This window comes from Pollicipes pollicipes, unplaced genomic scaffold (genome assembly GCF_011947565.3).
Source record: "Pollicipes pollicipes isolate AB1234 unplaced genomic scaffold, Ppol_2.1 Scaffold_6052;HRSCAF=7182_pilon_pilon_pilon, whole genome shotgun sequence".
NCBI lineage: Eukaryota > Metazoa > Arthropoda > Thecostraca > Pollicipedomorpha > Pollicipedidae > Pollicipes > Pollicipes pollicipes.
The window spans coordinates 10,386,909-10,409,604 of NW_023596805.1; the positions used below are offsets into that span (position 1 = coordinate 10,386,909).

At 55.9% G+C, this 22,696-nt stretch overlaps 1 protein-coding gene across 1 annotated transcript; it reads right to left on the reverse strand.

Annotated features, from left to right (window-relative positions):
* Window positions 1-15: 15 nt before the first annotated feature.
* LOC119104773 (RUN and FYVE domain-containing protein 2) lies at window positions 16-22,509 on the reverse strand. The gene is made up of 15 exons (XM_037228493.1): window positions 22,238-22,509; window positions 18,642-18,820; window positions 18,230-18,339; window positions 17,395-17,599; window positions 16,480-16,649; window positions 15,859-16,015; window positions 14,449-14,592; window positions 13,593-13,733; window positions 10,489-10,626; window positions 5,262-5,359; window positions 4,401-4,512; window positions 3,920-4,024; window positions 2,329-2,435; window positions 1,656-1,770; window positions 16-782 (listed from the first exon to the last, which is right to left on the reverse strand). The coding sequence occupies exons 1-15, from the start codon at window positions 22,389-22,391 to the stop codon at window positions 645-647; spliced, it is 2,073 nt and encodes a 690-aa protein (XP_037084388.1). The 5' UTR covers window positions 22,392-22,509; the 3' UTR covers window positions 16-644.
* Window positions 22,510-22,696: the final 187 nt, after the last annotated feature.

A 22,696-nucleotide genomic window follows, 5' to 3' on the forward strand; every position in this document is an offset into this window, starting at 1 on the left:
CTTCAACACTCAATATTTGCAATTCCCAAATAGCATATTCGTTAAAACAGGCGCGACTGCACATTTTAAGTAAGCTGATGCAATAGCGCATACCCAGCACGCACAAGGAAAACTCCCGTTATCTCGGTTACGGCCAACTGAGAAATACCGGTCCAACACGCGACGCGCCACATTCAGGCGCATTCGTCGACCCCATTGGTTGGCAGATGCTGGCAGCCTGCCATGTGAAAACTGATAACCAGTTCTTATGCGTGGTACCAGTCATCTCAATACACAGCAGTGCCCGGCAGATCCATCCATGTACATGTTCCTTTGGCAGGTGTGCCCCGTTGGCAAGAGCAGCAGCTGGATGACGCTGAGCGGGCGAGACACGCCAGCGTGTCGCGTCACATTCCGCCGGGCGCCACAATGAGCACTCCGGAGAACTTTTCCACCGACAGATGTCAGCCGCCTCGCGGCGACCTTCTCCGCCGATAGATGTCATCAGCGTCGCGGCGTTCTTCTCCGCCGATAGATGTCAGCAGTGTCGCGGCGTCCTTCTCCGCCGATGGATGTCAGCAGCGTCGCGGCACCCTTCTCCGCCTACAGATGTGAGTAGCGTCGCGGTGCCCGCCGACAGATGCCAGTAGCAACGTACTGCCGTTCTAGGCCGCTTGGTAACGTTGCAGCAGGAAGGTGTGGCAGTCGTCGCAGACCCGGACCGGCTTGGCCGAGGCCGCCAGAGCCATGGTGTTGTCCGAGCACGGGTGGCAGAAGACGCCGCCACAGTTGCGGCAGTGGTGCTGCGGACCAGGGCACGCGTCAGAGGAGTGCGGCAGATGTTGCGGTGCAGCCATTCCTCGCGTTCGCCAGATGAGTCAGCACTGCACGATTACTGGGTAAATGCATTTCCAATGGCTTGTAATGCGGCCTTGGAAGATGTTTGCTATGAGGTGGTTATCAATACAAACCCTACCCCACGAAATTCCTGCGAACAGGCACGAATATCCACAGAATATCCGCAAAAAAAAAACTTAAAGAACGTAGTTCTAAGAATAATAAAACGGCAGTTCAATCGGCCCAAGCGTGAAGTGAGGCAAGTGAGCCATGAAACTACCAAGGGGTAGGGCGGCAATGGACTTAAGAAGTTGGCAAAATACAAAGTTCATTGTGAAAGACCTCCTCTCGCGCCATACAATCCTTTCTGCACGCCACGGACCGAGCTACGGACCTCTGTGCCATAACTAGGCGACCGCAGTGAGCTGCGTCGCGTTTGCAGATGCCACAGCTATCAAACCAAGCCAAATCAGGGAGCTATTGGTACCAAACCCCGCCCAGCCGGAGAGCCGCTACCGACCCCCCCCCCCCCCCTCCCCTCCCTCCATGGAGCGCCGTGCAGTATTTGAGCGTTGAATTGGTAAGCAAATAGACGAATACAAACAACTCAATGACTGTCTTTTTCTGGTTTCGGCTTGATCGCTTTTGCGTTTTATTTACGAAAGCCAGAAGCACCCATAAAAGACCATAAAAGACATGCGCGTCTGGAACGCACCAGCCATTCCAACATAATACACCATCGGCAGCGAAGGACTCAAGTCACAACAGGTGACGCGCATCTGAGCGCACCACCACCAGTCCGACAGACGGCACGCTCGTGCCGGGCTGGCCGGCCTCACCTTCCTCCGGCTGATGGTGAACTCCTGCTGACAGCTCTTACAGTGCTGCACCGCGCTGTCCGGCACCCACTGGCCGTCCATGGCGTACCGCGCCGTCTGGCGCAGGTCCTCCATCCTAGGGGATCGGGTCACGGTCAGGGGCCGCGCACGCACGCACGAACCCACGTGCGGCGCGGGCGCGCACGCACGCACGCACGCACACGCACGCACGTACACACCACACACACACACACACCACACACACACACGCACGCACGCACGCACGCACGCACGCACGCACGCACGCACGCACGCACAGCACGCACGCAACGCACGCACGCACGCACGCACGCACGCACGCACGCACGCACGCACGCAACGCACGCACGCACCGAGCTCATGGCCACACCGACACAGGGTGCTGGCGGGCATGTCGGCCACGCTTACCGTCACACAATACACCAGGACAGAGTTGGTGCCACGCTTACCGTCACACAATACACCAGGACAGAGTTGGTGCCACGCTTACCGTCACACAATACACCAGGACAGAGTTGGTGCCACTGTCCAACGTCAGGCCAACAGCCCCGCTAGCGGCGCCTAGACCAGGCAAGCCTCGGTACTAGTGAGACAGCCCCCGCCGCGGTGGCGACACGGACTTCGTGGCGCGCCCCGTCCGCGGCGGGAAACCGACCTCAGCTTGGACTCTGACAGGTGGTGGCCCAGCTCCTCCAGCGTGCGCTCGTGCTCCTGACAGCGCACGCGCAGCCGCTCCATCTCCACGTCCGTCGTCTCCTGGTCCTGGCCGCGAGAGCGATGCATTACAGATTGTATACGTGCGCGGGTGGTGGTGTCATGTCACAGCACACGGAACGTTTGGCCGCACAGCACCGCGGTGGATGCGTGACAACAGTGACTACGCGCTGGCAAGGTTTGCGTCTTTTAATCAGGCATATACGTGGCGTTGAGTAGATGTGACATGTGAAGAAAAGGACACCGCGTTGGAAGCATGGTCGATGAAGTAAGCATACATAGTCGAGTGCCTCTGTGACGACCAAATGCACGTCGTGGACCAAGCTTATACCTCTGTGCCATAACTAAGCGACCGCAGTGAGCTGCGCCGCGCTTTTACGTGCCACAGCTACCAAACCGAGCCAAATCAGGGAGATATTGGTACCAACCCCCCCCCCCCCCCCCCCAGCCGGAGAGCCAATGCTGCCAAACCCCCGCCCAGCCGGAGAGCCACTGCTGCCAAACCCCGCCAGCTCGGAGAGTCACTGCTGCCAAACTCCGCCAAGCCGGAGAGCAACTGCTGTCAAATCCCGCACGGCCCGAGAACTACCGTTGCCAAACCCCCGCCCAGCCGGAGAGTCACTGCTGCCAAACCCCGCCCAGCCGGAGAGCCACTGCTGCCAAACCGCACCAAGCAGGAGAGCCACTGCTGCCAAACCCCGCCAAGCCGGAAAGCAACTGCTGCCAAACCCCACCAAGCCGGAGAGCCACTGCTGCCAAACCCCGCCAAGCCGGAGAGCCATTGCTGCCAAACCCCGCCCAGCCGAAGAGCCACTGCTGCCAAACCCCGCCAAGCCGGAGAGCCACTGCTGCCAAACCCCGCCAAGCCGGAGAGCCACTGCTGCCAAACCCCGCCAAGCCGGAGAGTCACTGCTGCCAAACCCCGCACGGTCCGAGAACCACTGCTGCCAAACCTCCGCTCAGCCGGAGAGCCACTGCTGCCAAACCCCCGCCCAGCCGGAGAGCCACTGCTGCCAACCCCGCCCAGCCGGAGAGCCATTGCTGCCAAACCCCGCCCAGCCGGAGAGCCACTGCTGCCAAACCCCGCCAAGCCGGAGAGCCATTGCTGCCAAACCCCGCCAAGCCGGAGAGCCACTGCTGCCAAACCCCCGCCCAGCCGGAGAGCCACTGCTGCCAAACCCCGCCAAGCCGGAGAGCCACTGCTACCAAACCCCACCCAGCCGGAGTCACTGCTGCCAAACCCCCGCTCAGCCGGAGAGCCACTGCTGCCAAACCCCGCCAAGCCGGAGAGCCAGTGCTGCCACACCCCGCCAAGCCGGAGAGCCGCTGCTGCCAAACCCCGCCAAGCCGGAGAGCCACTGCTGCCAAACCCCACCCAGCCGGAGAGCCACTGCTGCCAAACCCCCGCCAAGCCGGAGAGCCACTGCTGCCAAACCCCGCCAAGCCGGAGAGCCACTGCTGCCAAACCCCCGCTCAGCCCGAGAGCCACTGCTGCCGGAGGGCACCTATGAGCTGCAGCCGCAGCAGCTGACCTCGAGTTTCCTGCTCAGCTGATCGTTGGTCCTCTGAAGAGTTGCCAGCTTCTCGCGGTCCTCGACCATTCCCGCCTGCAGACTCTCCCGCCACTCCCGCTCGATCTGACGACACAGCCGACCAATCAGCGCACAGCTACGTCACGAAGAGCCAATGAGAACAGTCATGCCGGCATAATACACCATTGGCCGGACAGGCTCTCCCTGTCCGGCCAATACGCCACCAATGAAAGATCAGTATCAGATAAACCAAAGCACGGCCAAAAAATCCCAGCACATCTTGTACGACAAAGTATACGACGAAGAGAAACGTGCATTATAGATGTAAAAGTTGTGAAGAGGAATGCCGATAGATGAGAAACATACACAACTAATCAGGGGAAGGACAAAACAAAAAGCTGCCAGCGAGAGAGGAGTATCCAGATCAAACGCAGTCAGTCATAATATGTGGATCTCTGATCAGCTGCATTTCACAGCTTACCTTCAGGTCAGACGACACCTTGGACAGCTGAATCTCACACTCGGACAGCTTGTCGGACAGCTGGCGCAGCGTGTCCTCCGCCGCCTTCCTCTTCTGCTCTGTCTCCGTGTGACTGCGGACAACGGACCCAACCACATGACATACCAGAAAATTCGACTTCGTTGGTCCTACCACCCTTCCAGCTACTCACAGACGTCACTCAGCTGGGCAAGCTTTCCACCTCAAGATAATCGATAAAAAACCTTGTCATGTGTTCAGTAATTAAGTGCGATGAACTCTCGCTTTCGACATGCCGTCCAAATTCAACAAGGTCACAATATGCCCAGGTCACGGTGCATGACAGGTTCCATTTCGTCACCAGCGCTGAGGCCCTGATGCGAAGCATTGGGGCGAATCTCCTCCAACCAACTGCATCGGTTTAAGGCTTATGAACACCTATTCCGTGAGTGACACTGAAACAACGCGCGCATTTTCGGTGGCAGTCAACTAAAGGCAAGCCCATGTATTTTGAACGCTTGATGGGCCCTTTCAGACCCAAAATTTAGTACAGACAACTGGCCATCTTATATCTGGAATAACCCAACTGCACGCCCAACGTCTAGTGACTAGACTCGCCCACGCATTACTGCGGGAATCTGGGACCGCTTTCAAGCGTAGCACTCTCTCTTTAAATGACGGACACGAATACTACCAAACCTCGCGACCTAGCTAGTGACGCGCTCTACCAACAGGGCGTTGGCCTACACAGTGATGCGTCCTATTATACGGTCTTTTCCTATTATATATATATATATATATATATATATATATATATATATATATATATATGGCTGAAGGCCGAAAGTGTCTGCCGGGCCTTACATTTCGTCCATTTTGCGACTAGTGGTGGTCAGGGTGAGGATCTTGTCCTCCAGCGTCATCACCACCACGTTGTTCTCCTTTAGCGCCACCTGGCACTCCTGAAATAGCATCACGCCACGTCAGGTACGAATCCTCCGACGTCACAACGTGATGTCATAGTGACGTCACGTCACGGCACAGCTTCTCTCACATCACAACGCGACGCCACGCCACGTCACGTCACGGTTTCTCTCACATCGCAGCGTGACGTCACGAAGCGTCAGCCAAGATCTTTGGCATGTCCTCCCGCCATCGTTCCTCCCAAGCCGCGAGGTGAAAGGCACGGGAGGACTGTGGAGGGCTGCCAAGGCACGATGAGCTAGAACCCGCCACCAGACATGTGTCAGGTCACATGGGTGAATCAAGAATCTCATGGGGTTTCATGTGCACGGGATCCTGGGATCTGTTTTTGGCTCCAGGAAAATGTCTGCCCGCAAACACCACGAGGGGAGGGGGGCTGGAATTAACCGGCTGCTCTTCCAGACAACTCCAGAATAGTTCCAGAAAGCATGCAACATTTCAATTGCCACAAAGTGATCACTTTGACATACTCTGCCAGCCAATGTCTCGATGTCACGTGAAGTGACGGGCATGACGCCCCTTACGCCATTTGTGGAAGCTTTAACGACAGCTATTGCTTCCACAGACAACAGTTCGTCATCTGCCCTTCTGCTTTGGGGTCGTTTTCACGTAATGCATCGAGTGATTTCATTTCGTGCCGGTCAGGGAGAGCCCCTAACACGAGCTCACGCCCGGTCACCGGCGACGGTCCTGCCACGTCAGACTATGATATAATATATATATATATATATATATATATATATATATATACATTCATATGATTCGTCCAAAGATAAATCCCCATATGTTGATTTTTGGTCATTTTGCGGTTTTTATGTCAGCTGATTCATCTACTCATGCTGATTTTGGTTATTTAAAAAATCAGTACCAATTTTCAAGCATTTCGCCCATTTTTTTAGCTAAAAGCTTGAGAAAATTTCAATTATTGGTTTGAACATACGAATGCAGCATGAGAAGACGAATCAGATGAAATGAAAAAGCCAAAATGGATGGAAATGAACATATGGGGTTTTGCCTTTGGACGGCAGCATGGCTTATCATCACATCATCACAAATCACGCACGCCACATTCCGAAAGAGTAGTGCTCAAGCAAAACGACCTGCCTGGACCTGCACAGACTTTGCCTGGTCTTGACTTTGAACCCCTACTGGTGGCAATACCATGGTTCGCTTTCGTTGCGGAGGCGCGCTATCGATATATCATCTCGCAAAAGTTATACGGCAAGGTTGAGACAAGGTATCTGTGTCACAGTCCTCACAATTATTCGGACTATTCGGACGTCCTAGTCTGGTGAATTTATACGTAAATAATGACACACCAGAAGAGGACGATAGAACGAACAATTATTCCAGCCGCAACATGTCAACACGTGCCGGCGTAAAAGCTATACAACCGTCGTTACCGTAAATTGAACGTGCGACGTTGACAACATCGTGCGTTCAAGTTACGGTAACGATGATTACGAATTATGGTAACCATCGTTACCGTAACTTAAGCACGCGAAGAAGACAACGCCGCGCGTTCAAGTTACGGTACCGATCATTACGAATTACCGTAACGATGGTTCTATACCTTTGTCCTCTTTGGACGATTTGGGTAGTATTTCCGCGACCTGATCGACGACGACGCGATCCAGTGAAGTACGTCAGCTAATTTATACATGACAACGGCCAGACTATCACTCGCCACCGGAGTGTTTTCGGTCCCACAAGATACAGGGATCCCAGAACGTGTGTTTCCAACGACGTCAATGGTGGACCAGCCTGATGCAAATCAGCATTATCCAAAGGCGTTTTTTTTTAGCAAACGGGTTCAAAAGGCTCGAAGGCATCCGCGCCTTTCTCCAACTCGTTTGTAAGCGCCCGCGTTTGGTGAAATTCCCAGGTGGCGCTACATTAACAGCAGTGGTTACTTGCGTCTGGTGTCTGGGTGTATCACTGACTCAGTAACTGCACTTATAGTCATGGGAGACTACTTAACTAGACTGCTAAGACTAATTCTCCAAATTTTTGGCTCCGTACGACTTCATTTGAGAAGATAACGACAGCAAAGCCTATCAGACCTTTGAAGTCGCTCGATCAAAAAAGTTAAATCCGAAATCCAAAATGAAACGAAAAATAACTATTTCCACCTCAAGCCGCGATGTAAGCTTTCGAAACGTTAAATTTAACTTTCGACCTGATCTATACACAGGCCGAGCTGATGCATAGCCTGTCGTCACCACGGAGCTATCCACATCTTGTCGAATGGCTAATGGCATGGTGATCTGACCATCCTGGGTTCAGACCGGCCCCCGTCTCGGCTTCAGACCGCGCCCGTCCCGGCTTCAGACCGCGCTCGTCCCAGCTTCAGACCGTGCCCGTCCCGGCCCCGCCCGGAGCTCAGGCCCCGCGCAGCGGCAGCGTCTCTTGTGGTCAAGTCACAAGAGAACAGTGGGTCACGACCAAAACTATGCGATTGTCGTTCCCTTTTCACCGGACTTCTTTAAGTGTCTCAGTAGAGTGCGCCGAACCTAGGTTCTCAAATACTACCCAACCCGGTAGAATTTCTCGGATCATCTCACCTCACCATCCCCCAAGAAACGTAACGGGGCTATGACCCGGACAGAGTTTAGCACCATCTTTCTTTCAAATATTGGTCCCAAAGAGCGACACCGACTTGTGTTCGCTGTTGCTCCCAGCTGTATACGTGCTATACGTGGTCTTCGTCATCGCGTCAGATATACTGCACTTAATAAAGCACTTAGTCAGCACTTAATAAATTCAGCTTATTGAATTAAGTTTAACCTCGTAATTTCCCTTCGCACAAAACTATCTGCGTGCAAAACTTGTTCAACTACCGCGGCTGACGATGTCACTTAGCGGGAAATATATTCTGGCATATTTATGTGTCAATAGTTAAAATACCAATGCGTAGCTTCATTGCCGGCGGCAAGTATCAGAGCACTTACGATCGATGCCTGCTGCATAGGGCTTGCTGGATATATCATAAAGGCACCCAGGCAACGCAGTTCTACTCAAACGGATAGCTTCTCTGTGGGCCCATGTGTTCAGCCCGGCTCTCGCACCGCGAAATGCTAATACGTGGCCCACCTGTGCTCCATTATCCCTTGGTCAGCATCCAGCTGGTCGCTAAGAACCAGCCGGGCGAGTTTCGCACTGCACGGGACTCAAATGCTAAAGCGGGGGGGGGGGGGGGGGAGGCATTCAATGATGTGCATCCACACAGGAGACCACAAATGCTTCGAAGAATTCTTTGAAACAAGTTGCGCCAAACGCTCCATACGGAATACTTTTTGAATTGGTATTTCCCAACCGCTGCCTGCGCGAAGTCCCTTCCGCCTCCGACATTTGCCCAGTCGTAAATACCCAACGCGGTGAAACTTGACAATTCTCACTGTTCTCACAAAACAATGACAATTCTCTTGACACTGATCTCTGACACAAAACACAATCAGCAGAGCAGAACCACGCAAGAGCATGACACACCTAGCGTCCGATATCGTGTATTGATCTATTGTAACAAAGCAAAAGCGACGATCTCTCGATTGCACGGACATTGGCATCGCACAAAAGCGCGTCGCTGGCTGGCCGGGAGTCGCTGAGTACCAGGCACCAGCACCAACTGGCCCCTGCCGTCTTATGCCGACCTTGCCGGCCTCCGTGCGCAGGTAGATGCGGAGCTGGAGCCGTGGACAGCGAGGAAGGCTCAAAGCGCCCCTTTCAACACTGATAGCATGGCGACGCGTGTTGCCCGACGCTGCCCGACGCTGCGCTCTATGATCCGTCGCGCCATCAGTAATGCTGCCCGCGCCGCGCTCTATGATCCGTCGCCCGATCAGTAACGTCGCCCGGCGCCGTGCTCTATGATCCGTCGCACGATCAGTAACGTTGCCCGGCGCTGTGCTCTTTGGTCTGTCGCACGATCAGTAACGTTGCCCGGCGCCGTGCTCCTTGATCCGTCGCACGATCAGTAACGCTGCCCGCGCCGTGCTCTATGATCCGTCGCACGATCAGTAACGCTGTCATGCGCTACGCTCTATGATCCTTTGCCCGGCGCTTCGCTCTATGATCCGTCGCCCATTCAATTACGCTGTCCCAAGTCTGACCGGTTGCGCCGCCCGAGCTGTCAGAGCCTATCGTTGTGCGGCAATGTTCCAAAACAAAGCAGACTATGAGAGGGAATGTTATCTATGTTGTCAATCACCCGCGATGACCAGTACCAGTCACCGCGCCTTACGAAATCGACTAGAGATATCAGGTGTGCATGATTCCCGCTACAAGCGCAGTCTTGTCCGCACCGTGGTCACTCGTCGGGTAACAAAAGACTAGCCCGCCCTTGCTGTTACGCGTCCGCGCGAAGGGCCAATATAGCATCGCTTCATGACCAAGGTGCGCTTGTCGGCTGCTTTCAGAAAGCGTCTGCCAACGATAGACCATCACTGCTTCTGCTGACAATCGGCACATAGCCCCGCGCACCATCGAAATGATTGCACGATTCGTCCGCAAGGCTGAACCCCATTTGCCAGTTTTGCTTCATGCCAATTGCGTCGTACCTACGCAACCGAACACTCAATGTCATGACGCATCGCCACGGTCTTCAGCGATGTCCGCCTTGTCCATAATACTGCTGCACCTGTACAGCATACACTCGAGATCACACGTGACAGGCTATCCTTCGCAAGACTAATACTGTCATCAAAGCATCATCCTGCCCTTGAATACCTGTGAACAGACAAACCAGCCAGCGACTTGCCCTATTCAGCGCACGACCCAAATATCACAGCTGCAGCGCCGCGCGGCGGAAACCGACCAAACACAGCTTCGTGCGGCGCCGCTAGATCTCGTCGCCATCGATGGTCTCCCAGCCGTCCATGCTGTGCTCGCGGTCGGAGGAGCGTGGCGTGTCAGGCGTGAGGCCACACTCCTGCTCCAGCCGGCGGTTGGCCACGCCCGCCGACACATCCTCGGTGTCAGACGACGGCGTGACGTCACCGGGCGTGACGTCACCGGGCGTGATGTCACTGCGCGGCGTGGGCGGCGGCGGCGAGGCCGCGGCGGCCGGCGGCGGCGGCCGGGCGCGCCGCGGCTCCGTCAGCAAGTGGGCCGAGCGTGAGGGGCGCAGAGGGCGCCGCGGCGCGCCGCTCATCTGCTGCAGGCCGGAGAGCAGGCGGCCCACCTCCCAGGAGCGGGCCTGCAGCCGTGAGATGAGCTCGGCCTTGCCCGACAGGTCCAGCTCGCACTCCTGCCGGCCGGACGCGGCGCCCCCGCGGCGTCAGCTGGCGCCACTGGACACGACAGAGAGGACGGCGGCGGCGGAGTCTCTACACCGACAGAACCGATGGGCGGACTTTGCCGTGACACGGGTGAGGTACTTATCGGACATTAGTGGACATCAGATGTCCAGCCAGACAAACGAGGAGCCCCGTCTTAACAGAGTGCAGGGTCGGTCTTTGAAAATGTGATGTTCATTTCTGCATCTGCTTGGTTGTTCAACAATAACTTTTGCTACCGCCAAACTTGAAGCTTACAGTGGCGTATGGACCCGAAATTGTGCTTTACAGGGCGGAGAATGACGTGATATAAAACAGGAAACGTACTGCAGAAACGGCATATTGGAAACTGCGAACATGGTATATGGCTGAAATAACAAAAACTGAGGTAATTAGACCATTCTACAAATACGCGTCCTACGAGGACGACCAGAACAATAGGAGCAGGGGGGTGAAGTGACAATGGAACGCAGCTTAGTCCAAATGCCTTGATGTATACTGCAGCTACCAATGAAAATGGCTCATCAGCGACAAAAATCGAGTTAAACACTATCCAATGCTTGCCTTTCCCCTTTTCTCAATTTCTTTACATCTTAGCGGCACGTACATTACTATGCTTCTCATCAGCAAGGAAGACAGCGGTGACGTATTTCGGGGAGAATCTCCTGTCTATACACAGACATCTGATAACTACGCATTTACCTCCCCCACCACGAAGAAGTCAAAAGATAAGTACACACTTTCTGATGCCTGTGCGTGCCCCCATTGTCTCATATCGTAATGAGCAAAGGAATACTGTAGAATTTGCCGGAAGCTTCAGTATTATTGACTAATTGAATCCCCGCTCGCACCCTTCAAATGTCTTCGACAAGCTAGACCAAAAACAAACATCTACAAATAAACAAAACACAAGGCAAACTGCGACGCAAAAGAAGAAAACAACAGCAATAACGTGCTACACGAGATTTCAAGCAAACAAAATATTCTAGCACGTGCGAAACGAACAGACACAGCTATAAAAAGAAAAGTAACATACCGCGGATGGTGGAGGGCACTGGTCGAGCACCGGCAAGAGAAGCCAACACAGATTTACGATCCCGGGTGGCACGAAAGAGGCCCATGCCCGTGGCGAGACGGCAACAACAGGCCACGCCCTGTACTCGTAAATACACAGAGCTCCAGTTTTTGCCAACCAGTTCGCGAACTGGAACTTGTAGTAGTAGTAATTGGGGCTTTAGGGAGCCTCGACCGCGTGGTCATCTAGAGCCCAGAACTTGACCTTCACGTTACACGCAGCAGTATTTACGAAAGATGCTTGAAAGACGGCCGAAATTTTGTCACTCGCCATAGCGATCCCCATTGCCGAAGTAAAAAAGAATGCACATCCACTGCCATTATCGAAGTAAAAAATAATCCAAGTCCGCAGGGGACCAGGAAAAAACACAATATGCCTGAGATGAGGATTTTTGTTTATATTGTTTCTGGCTTAAGGGCGAATAAAAAGGGGGAAAACGAGAATATATTGAGATCATGGCAAAATATCTCACGATATCCAAGTAACATAGCTGTACCTTTTCCTTTTCTACGCGTTCAGCAATGCGGAATAAAGTAAATACAACTGCCCTTAAGGATACGTAAGCATCGCCAACGCACTGCACAGCTTATACAATATGATGATGTCATTGAGGTCTTTGCAACGCGCTCAGCTGTTGAGGCTTCATGGTGTCGCCTGCCTCTCACCCTGGCAAGAAGGGCGGGCACCGCGGGGAATCGAACCCCACTCCTCTGGTTTCTCAGACGCGCAGCGCAGCTCATACAATAGAACTTGTCGACTCTCAGCCTGTTTATGCGCACGGACAAGGTGTAGGCGCGCCTCACTTCTTGTGGGTTTGTGCACCTTCTGCACGCGCACCACAACGACGGACGGGCGGAGCTACCTTTGCAAAACATGACGGTGATTTCGTCCTGCCTGTCACCCCCAGCACGCAACGGTGTGTGGCCGGGGCATCTGAACCGAGAGCCCACACACCACCGCCAGCTATTCATAGCAGAGCCGCGTACGGCGCAGGACATCATGGCCTTCATCCCATACCTTAACGCCCTTACCGGGCGTTACGTATCGCCCTTAATAGCTTACATATGGTGAACTGATGACCTTGCGAACTGGCTGCAGAATCCGCTGCAGCTTCTGTAGTCGCCAGCTGTCGCGGTCTAGAGATGCCTCTTTTAACCCCGCTGGCCGGCCAACCGCCGGCAAAACGAGCTCAAAAGAGGTACTTCCCCACCTCGCACTGTCTGACAATTTGCTGCGTGTTCTGTAGACATCAGCTGCTACGAACTGGAGGTACCACCTTTGAGTTCTTTGGCCTGCGCTTCAGAGGCTCGCGGGTTTAAATGCCACACTTCTAGTTCGCCGCAGCTGACGTCTGCAGGATCTGTGGCGCATTCCGCAACTAGTCGCAAGGTGTACACGGGGCTTCGTGCTGCCAGTCCAAGTCAGCTATGAGACAACCGCAGGTCTTTGGTGGATGACCCAGACCACGATGAAGTGGTCGATACTTATTGCCTCACAGTAAGACCTTCGGGGAACAACTTTTAGTTGCAATATTGTTCAAAAAGTTATTTTGTATAATGCGATTCAAAATGTGTCATATCAATAAGTTTCCATAAGCTGAGTTTCCATAAGCTCTGGCTCGCTCACCTAGCGGTCCAGCGGATGTGCAGTTCAGGTGTGCGTGGCATGCACACAGCGCAATCGCAAACGCTCGTGCGTGTTTCCATCTCGGGTAGAACCTAGGTCCGACTCGTCCGACTGCGCCGACCTTGCGAGTTCACAGTCCGGCTGCACTTTATGTATTCTCCGCTTTAGCGACGAGTTGAGTCCACCGATCGCATGCACCTTGTGCTCTGGTGGAGACGCACGTGACGGCACGCTCACCTGCAGCTTGTTGTACATCTCGAGGTTGATGGCCTTGATGTCATCCAGCTGGCGGCGCAGGTTGACGATGGTGTCCTGCTTCTCGTGCACATCCTTCTCCAGCAGCTTGGTCGCCATTTCCATCTCGGCCTTCATCTGGATCTGGGGCAGGCAGGGGGCCGCGTCAAAGGACCGCGCCAGAGGGCCAGACTCGCGACATGACGGGAGAGCTGGAGCGGAGCCGATCCAGACCCTGCAGCCATCTCACACTGTCGCGGATGACGCTCCTTATACTGCAGCTCACAGCGACACCGGCTCTGGGACAGGCGCTGAGCAACGATACTAATCTGTCGTCCGAAGAGAGCATGGCTGAAGTCGCCTGGCCCACAACGAAGAGGCGGTGACGCACAGCTGTCGTCTTGACGGGGCATTACTGCCACCGGCCGTCTTGCTGCTGACGGAGGCTGATACCGCCCCTGACGTCATTTCCGACGTCGCTGAACGCGGCGCTGTTACTTTCAACACGCAACCTCACTAGGCTCAAGCTCGGGATATCGTAGGCTATCGGTATCTGGCGCGTAGCCGCCTGCAGCAACATAGTATGCACACTACCGCTATCGTATAAACGCACGCACGCACACATGCATACACACGCACGCACGCACACATGCATACACACGCACTCACGCCCGCAAGCGCACACACACACGCGCGCACGCACGCGCATACAAACCAAACACACACACGAGCGCGCGCACGCACGCACGCACGCACGCACGCACGCACGCACGCACGCACGCACGCACGCACGCACGCACGCACGCAAGCATGCACACTCACACAATGGCCGCTCCAGCTGCTGGGCGGAGGTGCTCACCTGCATCTCCAGCTCCTTCTCCAGCTCGCGGCGGTGAGCGCGCTCCTCGCGCAGCTGGGCGCGCAGGTCCTCAATCTCCTCACCGCAGCCGGAGGGCGAGGAGGCGCCGGCGCCGCTCTGTTGTGACGCCCGCGACGTCACCGACTGCCGGCCGGGCAGAGAGCGGGTCAGACGGCACGCAGACCGGCCACGGCACGGCGGACAGTGGTGCTGGGGACGGCACGGCGGACAGTGGTACTGGGCACGGCACGGCGAACAATGGTGCTGGGGACGGCACGACGGACAGTGGTGCTGGGCATGGCACGGCGGACAGTGGTACTGCGGACGGCACGAGGCAGAGCAAGCGGCGGAACCTCGTGTGTGTGTGTGTGTGTGATTGGAGCTTTACGACGCACTCAGCTGCTGAGGTTATATGGCGTCGCCTGCCTCTCACCCTGGCAGGAAGGGCGGGCACTGCGGGGAATCGAGCCCCGTACCTCTGGTTTCCCAGACGTGCAGTGGTTAACGCAGACGTGTTAACCACAACACTGCCGGCACCCCGAACCTCACTGACAGCAGGATGGGGCTGTGGATCCCAGATACATCGGGCGGTTGGCTAAGGGCCAGGACATCACAGTCTGCGGGCCGCACAAGGTCTGACTGCCTACGTCCGAGAACATTGAAACAAATACACCCAGCGCATTCACATCAAACACCATGGCCAGTGCCGATCACCGACTTATGGGTGGGGCCTGGACTGTGGACAGTTCAGGAAAGAAGAAATGAAATGACACTGTCCTTGGGGGTGGGGGAGGGGGCGGGGGTGGGAAGGGGGGGGGGGGTGCAAGGCGGGAGAACTGAGTAGCATCGCTAGCCTTCCCGGGCTTTGTACAGCCTGTTGCAAAACGTCACCATATCATACAGGCTGGGTCAACCTTGTCCAAAATATAGAAGCCCACCCCCTGTCTGAACGACGACAAGTCCGCGTCAGTGGATTTCTCAGGGAGACCGCCATACCCATACCCAATGAGTTGAGTGAGTGTGTGAACAGGCTGGACCAGTCCGTTCAAAAGTCTGCTCGATGGTACGACCAAGTCGTACCAGTCTGTCTGAGGTCCTACTGCACTGTGTGGAGAAGTGCCAGTACCAAAGGGTGAGATGTTCGCTTTTGTGCGGCTTGCCCGTATGCGGTATCAAGCTCTGTGCTTTACTGCCAGAGGCCGTACCACTGTGTCGGGTGTGGCCGCACCATGAGCCGGGTGTGGCCATACCAGAGTGTCGGTTGTGGCCGTACCAGTGTGTCGAGTGTGGCCATATCAGTGTATCGGGTGTGGCCGCACCCGTGTATCGAGTGTGGCCGTGCCAGCGTGTCGAGTGTGGCCGCACCATGAGTCTGATGTGGCCGCATCAGTGTATCAGGTGGAGCCGTACCAGTGTGTCGGGCGTGCGGCTGGGGGCGGGCGAGCCGCTCACTGCCGGCGGCCGGCCGACCTGCGCTTGGTTGCGCGCGATGGCCAGATCCTCCCGCAGCAGGGCGCATGTGGCGATCTGCTGCTCCAGCTTCTGCTGCAGGTTGGTGACCGTGGCGCTGCAACCCCATCACAGCGCCGTCATAAGCCGGGTCACCGGGGTCATCAGGGTCACAGCGGGGTGACGCCAGGCAGCCGGCGGCGCCCCGCCCGCTCGTGCGGGATACTAAGGAACGGACTAGGCTCAGCGGTACTACCGCCAGCCGTATATACATCCGACTACATATAAAAATCTTCCTTCGTGTTCCATGGTTATATTACATGATGCTGCTTCAAATTGAAATGAAGCATCGAACATGAACGCGCCAGGAAGCATTTTTCGCACGCCACACATTTAGTCCAGTCCTGGTTCACAACTGTCAACCAAACCAGGGATCGGTACTTTCCACGCCTCAAACCAGGCCGCCAGCGGGGGCCCACACCAGACCCTGCCCTGCCGGTGCCCGGCTGCCGTCCCGCCGGTGCCCCGCCCGCCACCTGCCGGGACCCCGCCCACCGTCGGACGCGGGGCCGGCCCGCTCACTTGAGGTGCCGGTTCAGCTCCTCGATGTAGTTTTTCTGGTCGAGCACGCGCTCGTACTTGCTCTCACTCATGTCGGCCGTGGCCAGGCCCGGCTCGCTGCTTTCCGTCGGACTGTTGCGCAGGTACAGAGAGAAGTCGATCACGCCCTGCTGACAGTCCAGCTCCTCCTCCTGACAGAGGTCACAGGGAGATCAGATCAGAGGTCAGGGAGTCGCACCCTGCTGACAGTTCAGCGTCAGGAAGTCATGCCCAGCTGACAGTCCAGCTTCTCCTCATAACAGAGGTCACGGGGAGATCAGGTCAGAGGTCAGGAAGCCAAGCCCTGCCGATAGTCCCGCCCCTCCTCCCGGCAAAGGTCACAGGGGGTCAGGTCAAAGGTCAGGGAGTCATGCCCTGCTGACAGCCCAACTCCTCCTTTTGACGGAGGTCACAGGGAGGTCAGGCCAGAGGTTAGGGAGTCAATCTCCACTGACAGTCCAGTTCCTCCTGACAGAGGTTACAAGTCAGGTCAGGGGTCATGCCACACCGATAGTCTAGTTTCTCCAAAAGAGGTCAGGGGTCATGCCAGAGGTCTGGAGGCCACGCCCTGCTCACAGCGCAGCTCCTCCTTCTTCCAACGTTAACAGAGGTCAGGCATGATCAACAAGAGATAAAACCGACAGCAATTACTGCGCGAAGACAGTTACCCACAAAATGCCTGTCATTGCCACACATTAAACCACTCACGCCACAAACAAAGCACGTTCCACCATATTGCCCTGCTTTTTCCTCACGCAATCACGGCCCAAACAAAATGGATTCCGTCTGATCTCTCTCTTCAACACAGCCCTGCTTCAGCCGGTAGCGAGGTCTGCACCGTGGCCACCACACCAACCAGCGCCACCGCCGGTTAGCACGCTCACACTAGGCCCTCACCTTCATGCAGAGGTTGCAGTCGATGACGTTGAGGCCGACTAGCAGGCCGAGCACGTGGATGGCCTCCTCGGACAGCATCAACGCGCCCTGCTCGTAGTGCTCGTCCAGCACGTCCTGGTGCTCCAGCAGCAGGCGCACGTAGTCGGGCAGCTTCTTCTGCATCAGCGCCAGCCGCAGCCAGGCGCGGGCCCTGCCCAGCGGAGTCCTGACGGTGGCGACGGCGGCGGCGGGGTGAGGCCGGTTCAGGCGACGGACAGAGCGATGAGCGATGCCGCCCACCACGCTCACGGGCGGACCACGCGGGACGGCAGTACAGGGCTCCGAGGCCACGTCACAGGCTGGTGGGAGACCAGCCCACGGCTGCGACTCGTGAGGAGCGCGTCAGGACTCCTGTGTCAGCCACACAGCGCAGCGACGACCTGCACCAAACCGGCCCCGCTCGTGTCAGGAGCACACTAGCTGGGACCGGTTTGACACGTCGCCGCTCGTGTCAGGGTCGACGCCACACGAGCTCCAGGGCATCATAAGGCATCGGGCACTGGACTAGACACAAACAACCGTCAAAACGGCTCTGACCATCCAGGGTTCTGACCCCAGGCCACCGCACGGCCGGCGCCAGCGCGCATGCGCGGGGCCGGCGCGGCGTCCGCTCGCAGTCTCATTCAACGGCTGTTTTGAAAGAGGATTGGAGAACCGTCATCACACACAATTCTATGGAACAACAGCGAGTGCAGGTACAAAATTCGCGCCGAAGGACAAAGTCGCAGCCGGGTTTTGCTCCCACGTGAGGGCCGAAGACGCTAAGCGCTCGGCCATTACGCAGTCTGCGTCTCACTTGACGGTGGGCAGGTCTCGCACGCTGGTGGTGATGTCGGCCGCCTCGCTGGTGAGCCGCTCCACCGCCTGCAGCACGTCCCACAGCTCCTTCTTCGGCCCCAGCAGACCCTGCAGGAGGGGCGAGCGCGGTCAGACGCGCCGTCGCGGCCCAGCCCGCCGCCGCCGGCTCCGCCGACCGTGCCGTGCTCAGGCCGGTGAACATTGCTGAGATTGCCACCTTATCGCCGTCTTAAGGAGAGAGCAGGGACGAGCTGCGCCGTCCGCAATTTCAAAATGAGGTCATATCTCGCGGAGCAGCGCGTTACGACGCCCCCCGCTCCCGCCGTTAGCCCCCCCCCCCCCCCCCCCCCAGTGGGCACCCGCCTGAGCGAGAGCCCTGTTCCCTGGACGTGCCCCCGGCGCCGACGTACCCGTTTGGGCCGCAGCCCGTGGCGCAGGGCGTGCTCCAGCACGATGAAGAAGTGCTGCAGCGGCACATGGTCCGAGTCGAGCATGCGGCCGAACGGCACCGACGACTCGATCAGCTCCTTCACCACCAACTTGCTGATGTTGATCAGGTTGCTGCGCTCGATGGCGACCGGGTCACGTTCTGCAGGCGCGGAGGGCGTCAAGCGGGGGGGGGGGGAGGGGCGGATAACGCAGCGTCGGAAACAACATTGCGTTATTACACGACGGCGGGAGGGGTCAATCGAGGCAGGCAGCGGCGTCAAGGTACGTCGGAACACAACATCGCGTTATTACATGAACAAACAGCCAACACATTATGCACATTGTGGTCTAAGAAGGGATAGCCTTGGGGATGAGGTGGGCGAATGCACAGTATGACTCCCATCCAGGAGTGACCAATGAAACCGAATGTACATTCAATCAACAGTTATAGGCACGGCGTTCTCTGCCATCCAGATGACAGCGCAACGATCAGTATGACCTTCTACCCCTGATGAGCCAACACAGGGAAAAATATTGAGCATTTTCGCGGGAAATAAAAACATGCTTCCCACATTTGGTGCGTTGAGCGGGCCGGTCCGGGCGTCATGGAATAAGTGATATGCCACCATCCTCGAAAAGTTGTGGGAAATTTCTGATGTTGGTCTTACCAGGCCTGCACACGCACAGGTAGAAGACGAATAGGGTTCGACAAGTAAGTGCTGCCCTCTATGAATAGCCAGACGTACCATCGTAACTGGGAGACGGCAGCCGGTTGGGAGCGTGGCTTAGTTCAACATCTTGCAGCTCCTTGAGGCACAACCAATCGCCATCCACAGATACTCGGAAGTTACACAGATACAATGTTTCCACGGTTCCTACTGCTGTATCGTCGCCCATGGCAACTAAGAGGTCATGCACTTCTGATTCACGTGGTCATCGAGAGATGGCGTCGCCGCCGCCCACCACCAACCTCGCGGACACTGACCACGGTCTCATCGGATATAAGCAATATCCTGCTGGAAGCATTTGAAGCTCAGCTGTTGCGAAGAAAATCTACATGCAACGTAGAAGAATGTAAAAGCTTCCCAACTGTGCAAAGCATCTGGAAAATCGAGTCTCCTGTCAGCTTTACGTGCGAGAAGAATATGCTACAACCAGATTAGTACCACAAACCTGTTCAAGCAAAGTTAACATTTGAATATTCCTGCTGACTACAGCAACAGGGGCGAAACCTGCTTAGATATTTCTACCCAGCTCACAGAGGTTAGTACTAAGTTCAGAAAAGCTTTGCCCTTAATCAAGTACTTTGGGAAAAGGCTACCTAATGGTCATGCCAATAAGCCGGCATTGTAGGCCAGAGCGGCACGGCGAGGAAAATACCACAAAATTGACGAAATCCGCGGGTCGACAGTCATTGGGACCGAGAGACACTTTTTGGATCTAGGCTTTGGCTTTGTTTGTTCTAGATTATATCAATTGAAAATTTTTGGTAGAACTCATCTATTAAACGGCAAACCTGGTCCCGATCAGAGGCCATTGCGTCAACATACTATCAGAATTACCAATGGGCGTTTACTGAGTAAGTGACCTTACAACACCGTGAGCCGTTGCAAAACGTGCGAAAGTGCGACAGTCTGCTTTTATTCGCCTTGTGAGATTCAACACCGTTTTTAACGTAGCTTGGAATTGTTCTACAATAACCCTTAGACTGCTAAACCCCTTTATAGAGATTTGTCACAACTAAAAATTGAATTTTCTTAATTGCATGCATGGCGAGTTAGAGCAGAGTTTCTACGCTAAGTTCAGATATTCGTCTTGGCTGGGAGATTTCTCCTACACTGTGACAATCCCGCAATGCTTTTGCTTTGCATACACCCTGTGGCAGCCGAGTGCACGGTTGGTGCTTGTTCAATGTGCTAGTATTTCAGTCAACAGCGTTACGGCCGAAAAAAGCGCAAGCGATAATATTTCAGTTGTTCGAGACTTACTGAGGGGGATGGAGTAAATATATATATTTTGAAATACGAGCAGTTTGAATACTCAAGAAATGTACAAGACGACATGCGTTTAGTTGCATGGAAGACTCAATCTAAAAGAAACCTTCTGCCATTCCACGAACACCCGAACGGCCTGTAAACAGCTTCGAAGCAAAATCCACAGAAGAACCGGCCCATTCAGTGAACTCCGGGCATGGTAGTGGCCCGACATTAGCACGACAGATATTCAGATGATAAACAGACTCGGGCGTAGCCCAACAGCGCAGATCACCCTCCAGCCAAGGCAACGGCACCCGACCTCCTGCCACGTCGGCCGGAGCACCTCCCACTGCCGCACCAGCCTCCCTGACCGGGCACCACCGACGCCGCCGGCCACGGGAGCCGTCACCACTGGAGCCACCGCGGCAGCGGCCGGAGCCGTGCGGGCGGAGCCGGCTCCGTCGGCGACGCAACCTCAGTGTCGGCGGTCAATCGATGCGGCCGGCGGCGCTGCGCAGGTCAATCGATGGTCCCGGGGCGGGGCGGGCGCCGCCCCCATCGACCCGGCCGGCCGCCCAGGCGGCCCTCAGATCAGCGGCGCCCACAGGGGTCCGCCGCGCTAGGAAGGCGCCGCATCCGCGAAGCGCGAGCTTGGAGCCGAGCGGCGGGCGGCGAGGTCGCCGCCAGCTCGTGTTTCGCTCCGTTCTGGACTGTCACGCGGTGAATGACCCGCTGACCTTATACCTTCGTCAGCGAGATTGTGTTGTCGCATGACAGCCATAAAACACGTAATTGTCCACGTATCACGCGACTTCGCTGAGCACCATCGCGTCACTGCGGCACCAAGATTGCAAGCCCATCGCAAACAGACGCTGTGGAACAGACACCCGATAGAAGGGCCACTCGCAGGCTGCATGCATGCTTTGGGCATAACTGTGCCGCGGTGATTGGATCAAAAGACGTTGTCGTGTTCGAGCCGAGCCATATTACTATCGAGCGCACCATCTATGGTAGCGACGCGTGGAAGAAAATGCAAGTGTCCTTGGAGAGACCCCAGCACGTGCTCAGCAATCGACGTCTGAAGGCCCCTTATTTGTACAGAACACCGCAAAGAAGACGGCTCGTAAGATTACCACGTAGTCACATCCTACTACCGGCAGGCTGCTCTGAAGCAGGGATGCAGTTTTTCGGGAAAAGTTGGGGTAGGAGTTGAGCCGGACAAAAATTGGCTAAATTCCCCCAAAAATTAAAGTCACCCCCCAAAAATTCACCCCTTACGCAAAAAAACGGGTTTCTTCCTGGATTTGGCCAGCGTGTAACGGCCAACCCACCCCCCCCCCCCCCCTCTCCCTCCCCCTGCTCTCCGGCTGCGAAGCGTCGTTGCTGACGTCCAGGACTCAACAGAGTTCTCAAGCAAGCGTTCACACACAAGCACCGTATTCGCGCATAGCAAGACTCACTACTGAGCAACCAGATAAGTTACCAGAGGAGGTTTCGACTTAACACCGAGCCCACGAACATGCTCCACCACGCCGACTTCCGCGCGTGCCGACGGGGCGCACACACCGGAAGCCATGGCAGCGGCGAAGGCCGGGACTTACTGTTGAGCTCCCAGCGGGCGACCTTGCGCGAGATCTCCATAGAGGTGGAGGCGACGAGCATGAGGGGCCAGCGGTCGCGCGGCGCCGGCCCGAAAGGCGAGGTCAGTGGGAAGAGGCGGGCTGGCTCGTCCGTCGGTGTCGATGAGGTCATCATGGTGAGGCTCTCACCAAATGTCACCTGTCACTAATGAGTTGCTATGTATGCAGTCACTAGCACTTGGCGATGGATACACAGGGTCACTGGTACCAGCCACTGGTGCTGGATATCAAGTATCTGATGGTAGATCACTGCTGCTCACTGACTGACACTGTCACACCAGAACTTGGTTGATGATTCAGACAATGGCATCTGGCTGCCTTCTGCGGTGCTGCCAATGAATCACTGATGCACACCCTCCTGCATTCTCATTGTGACTAGACTGCTATTCAGCGCTCCTCACTTCCACCAAAAGCCTTCCT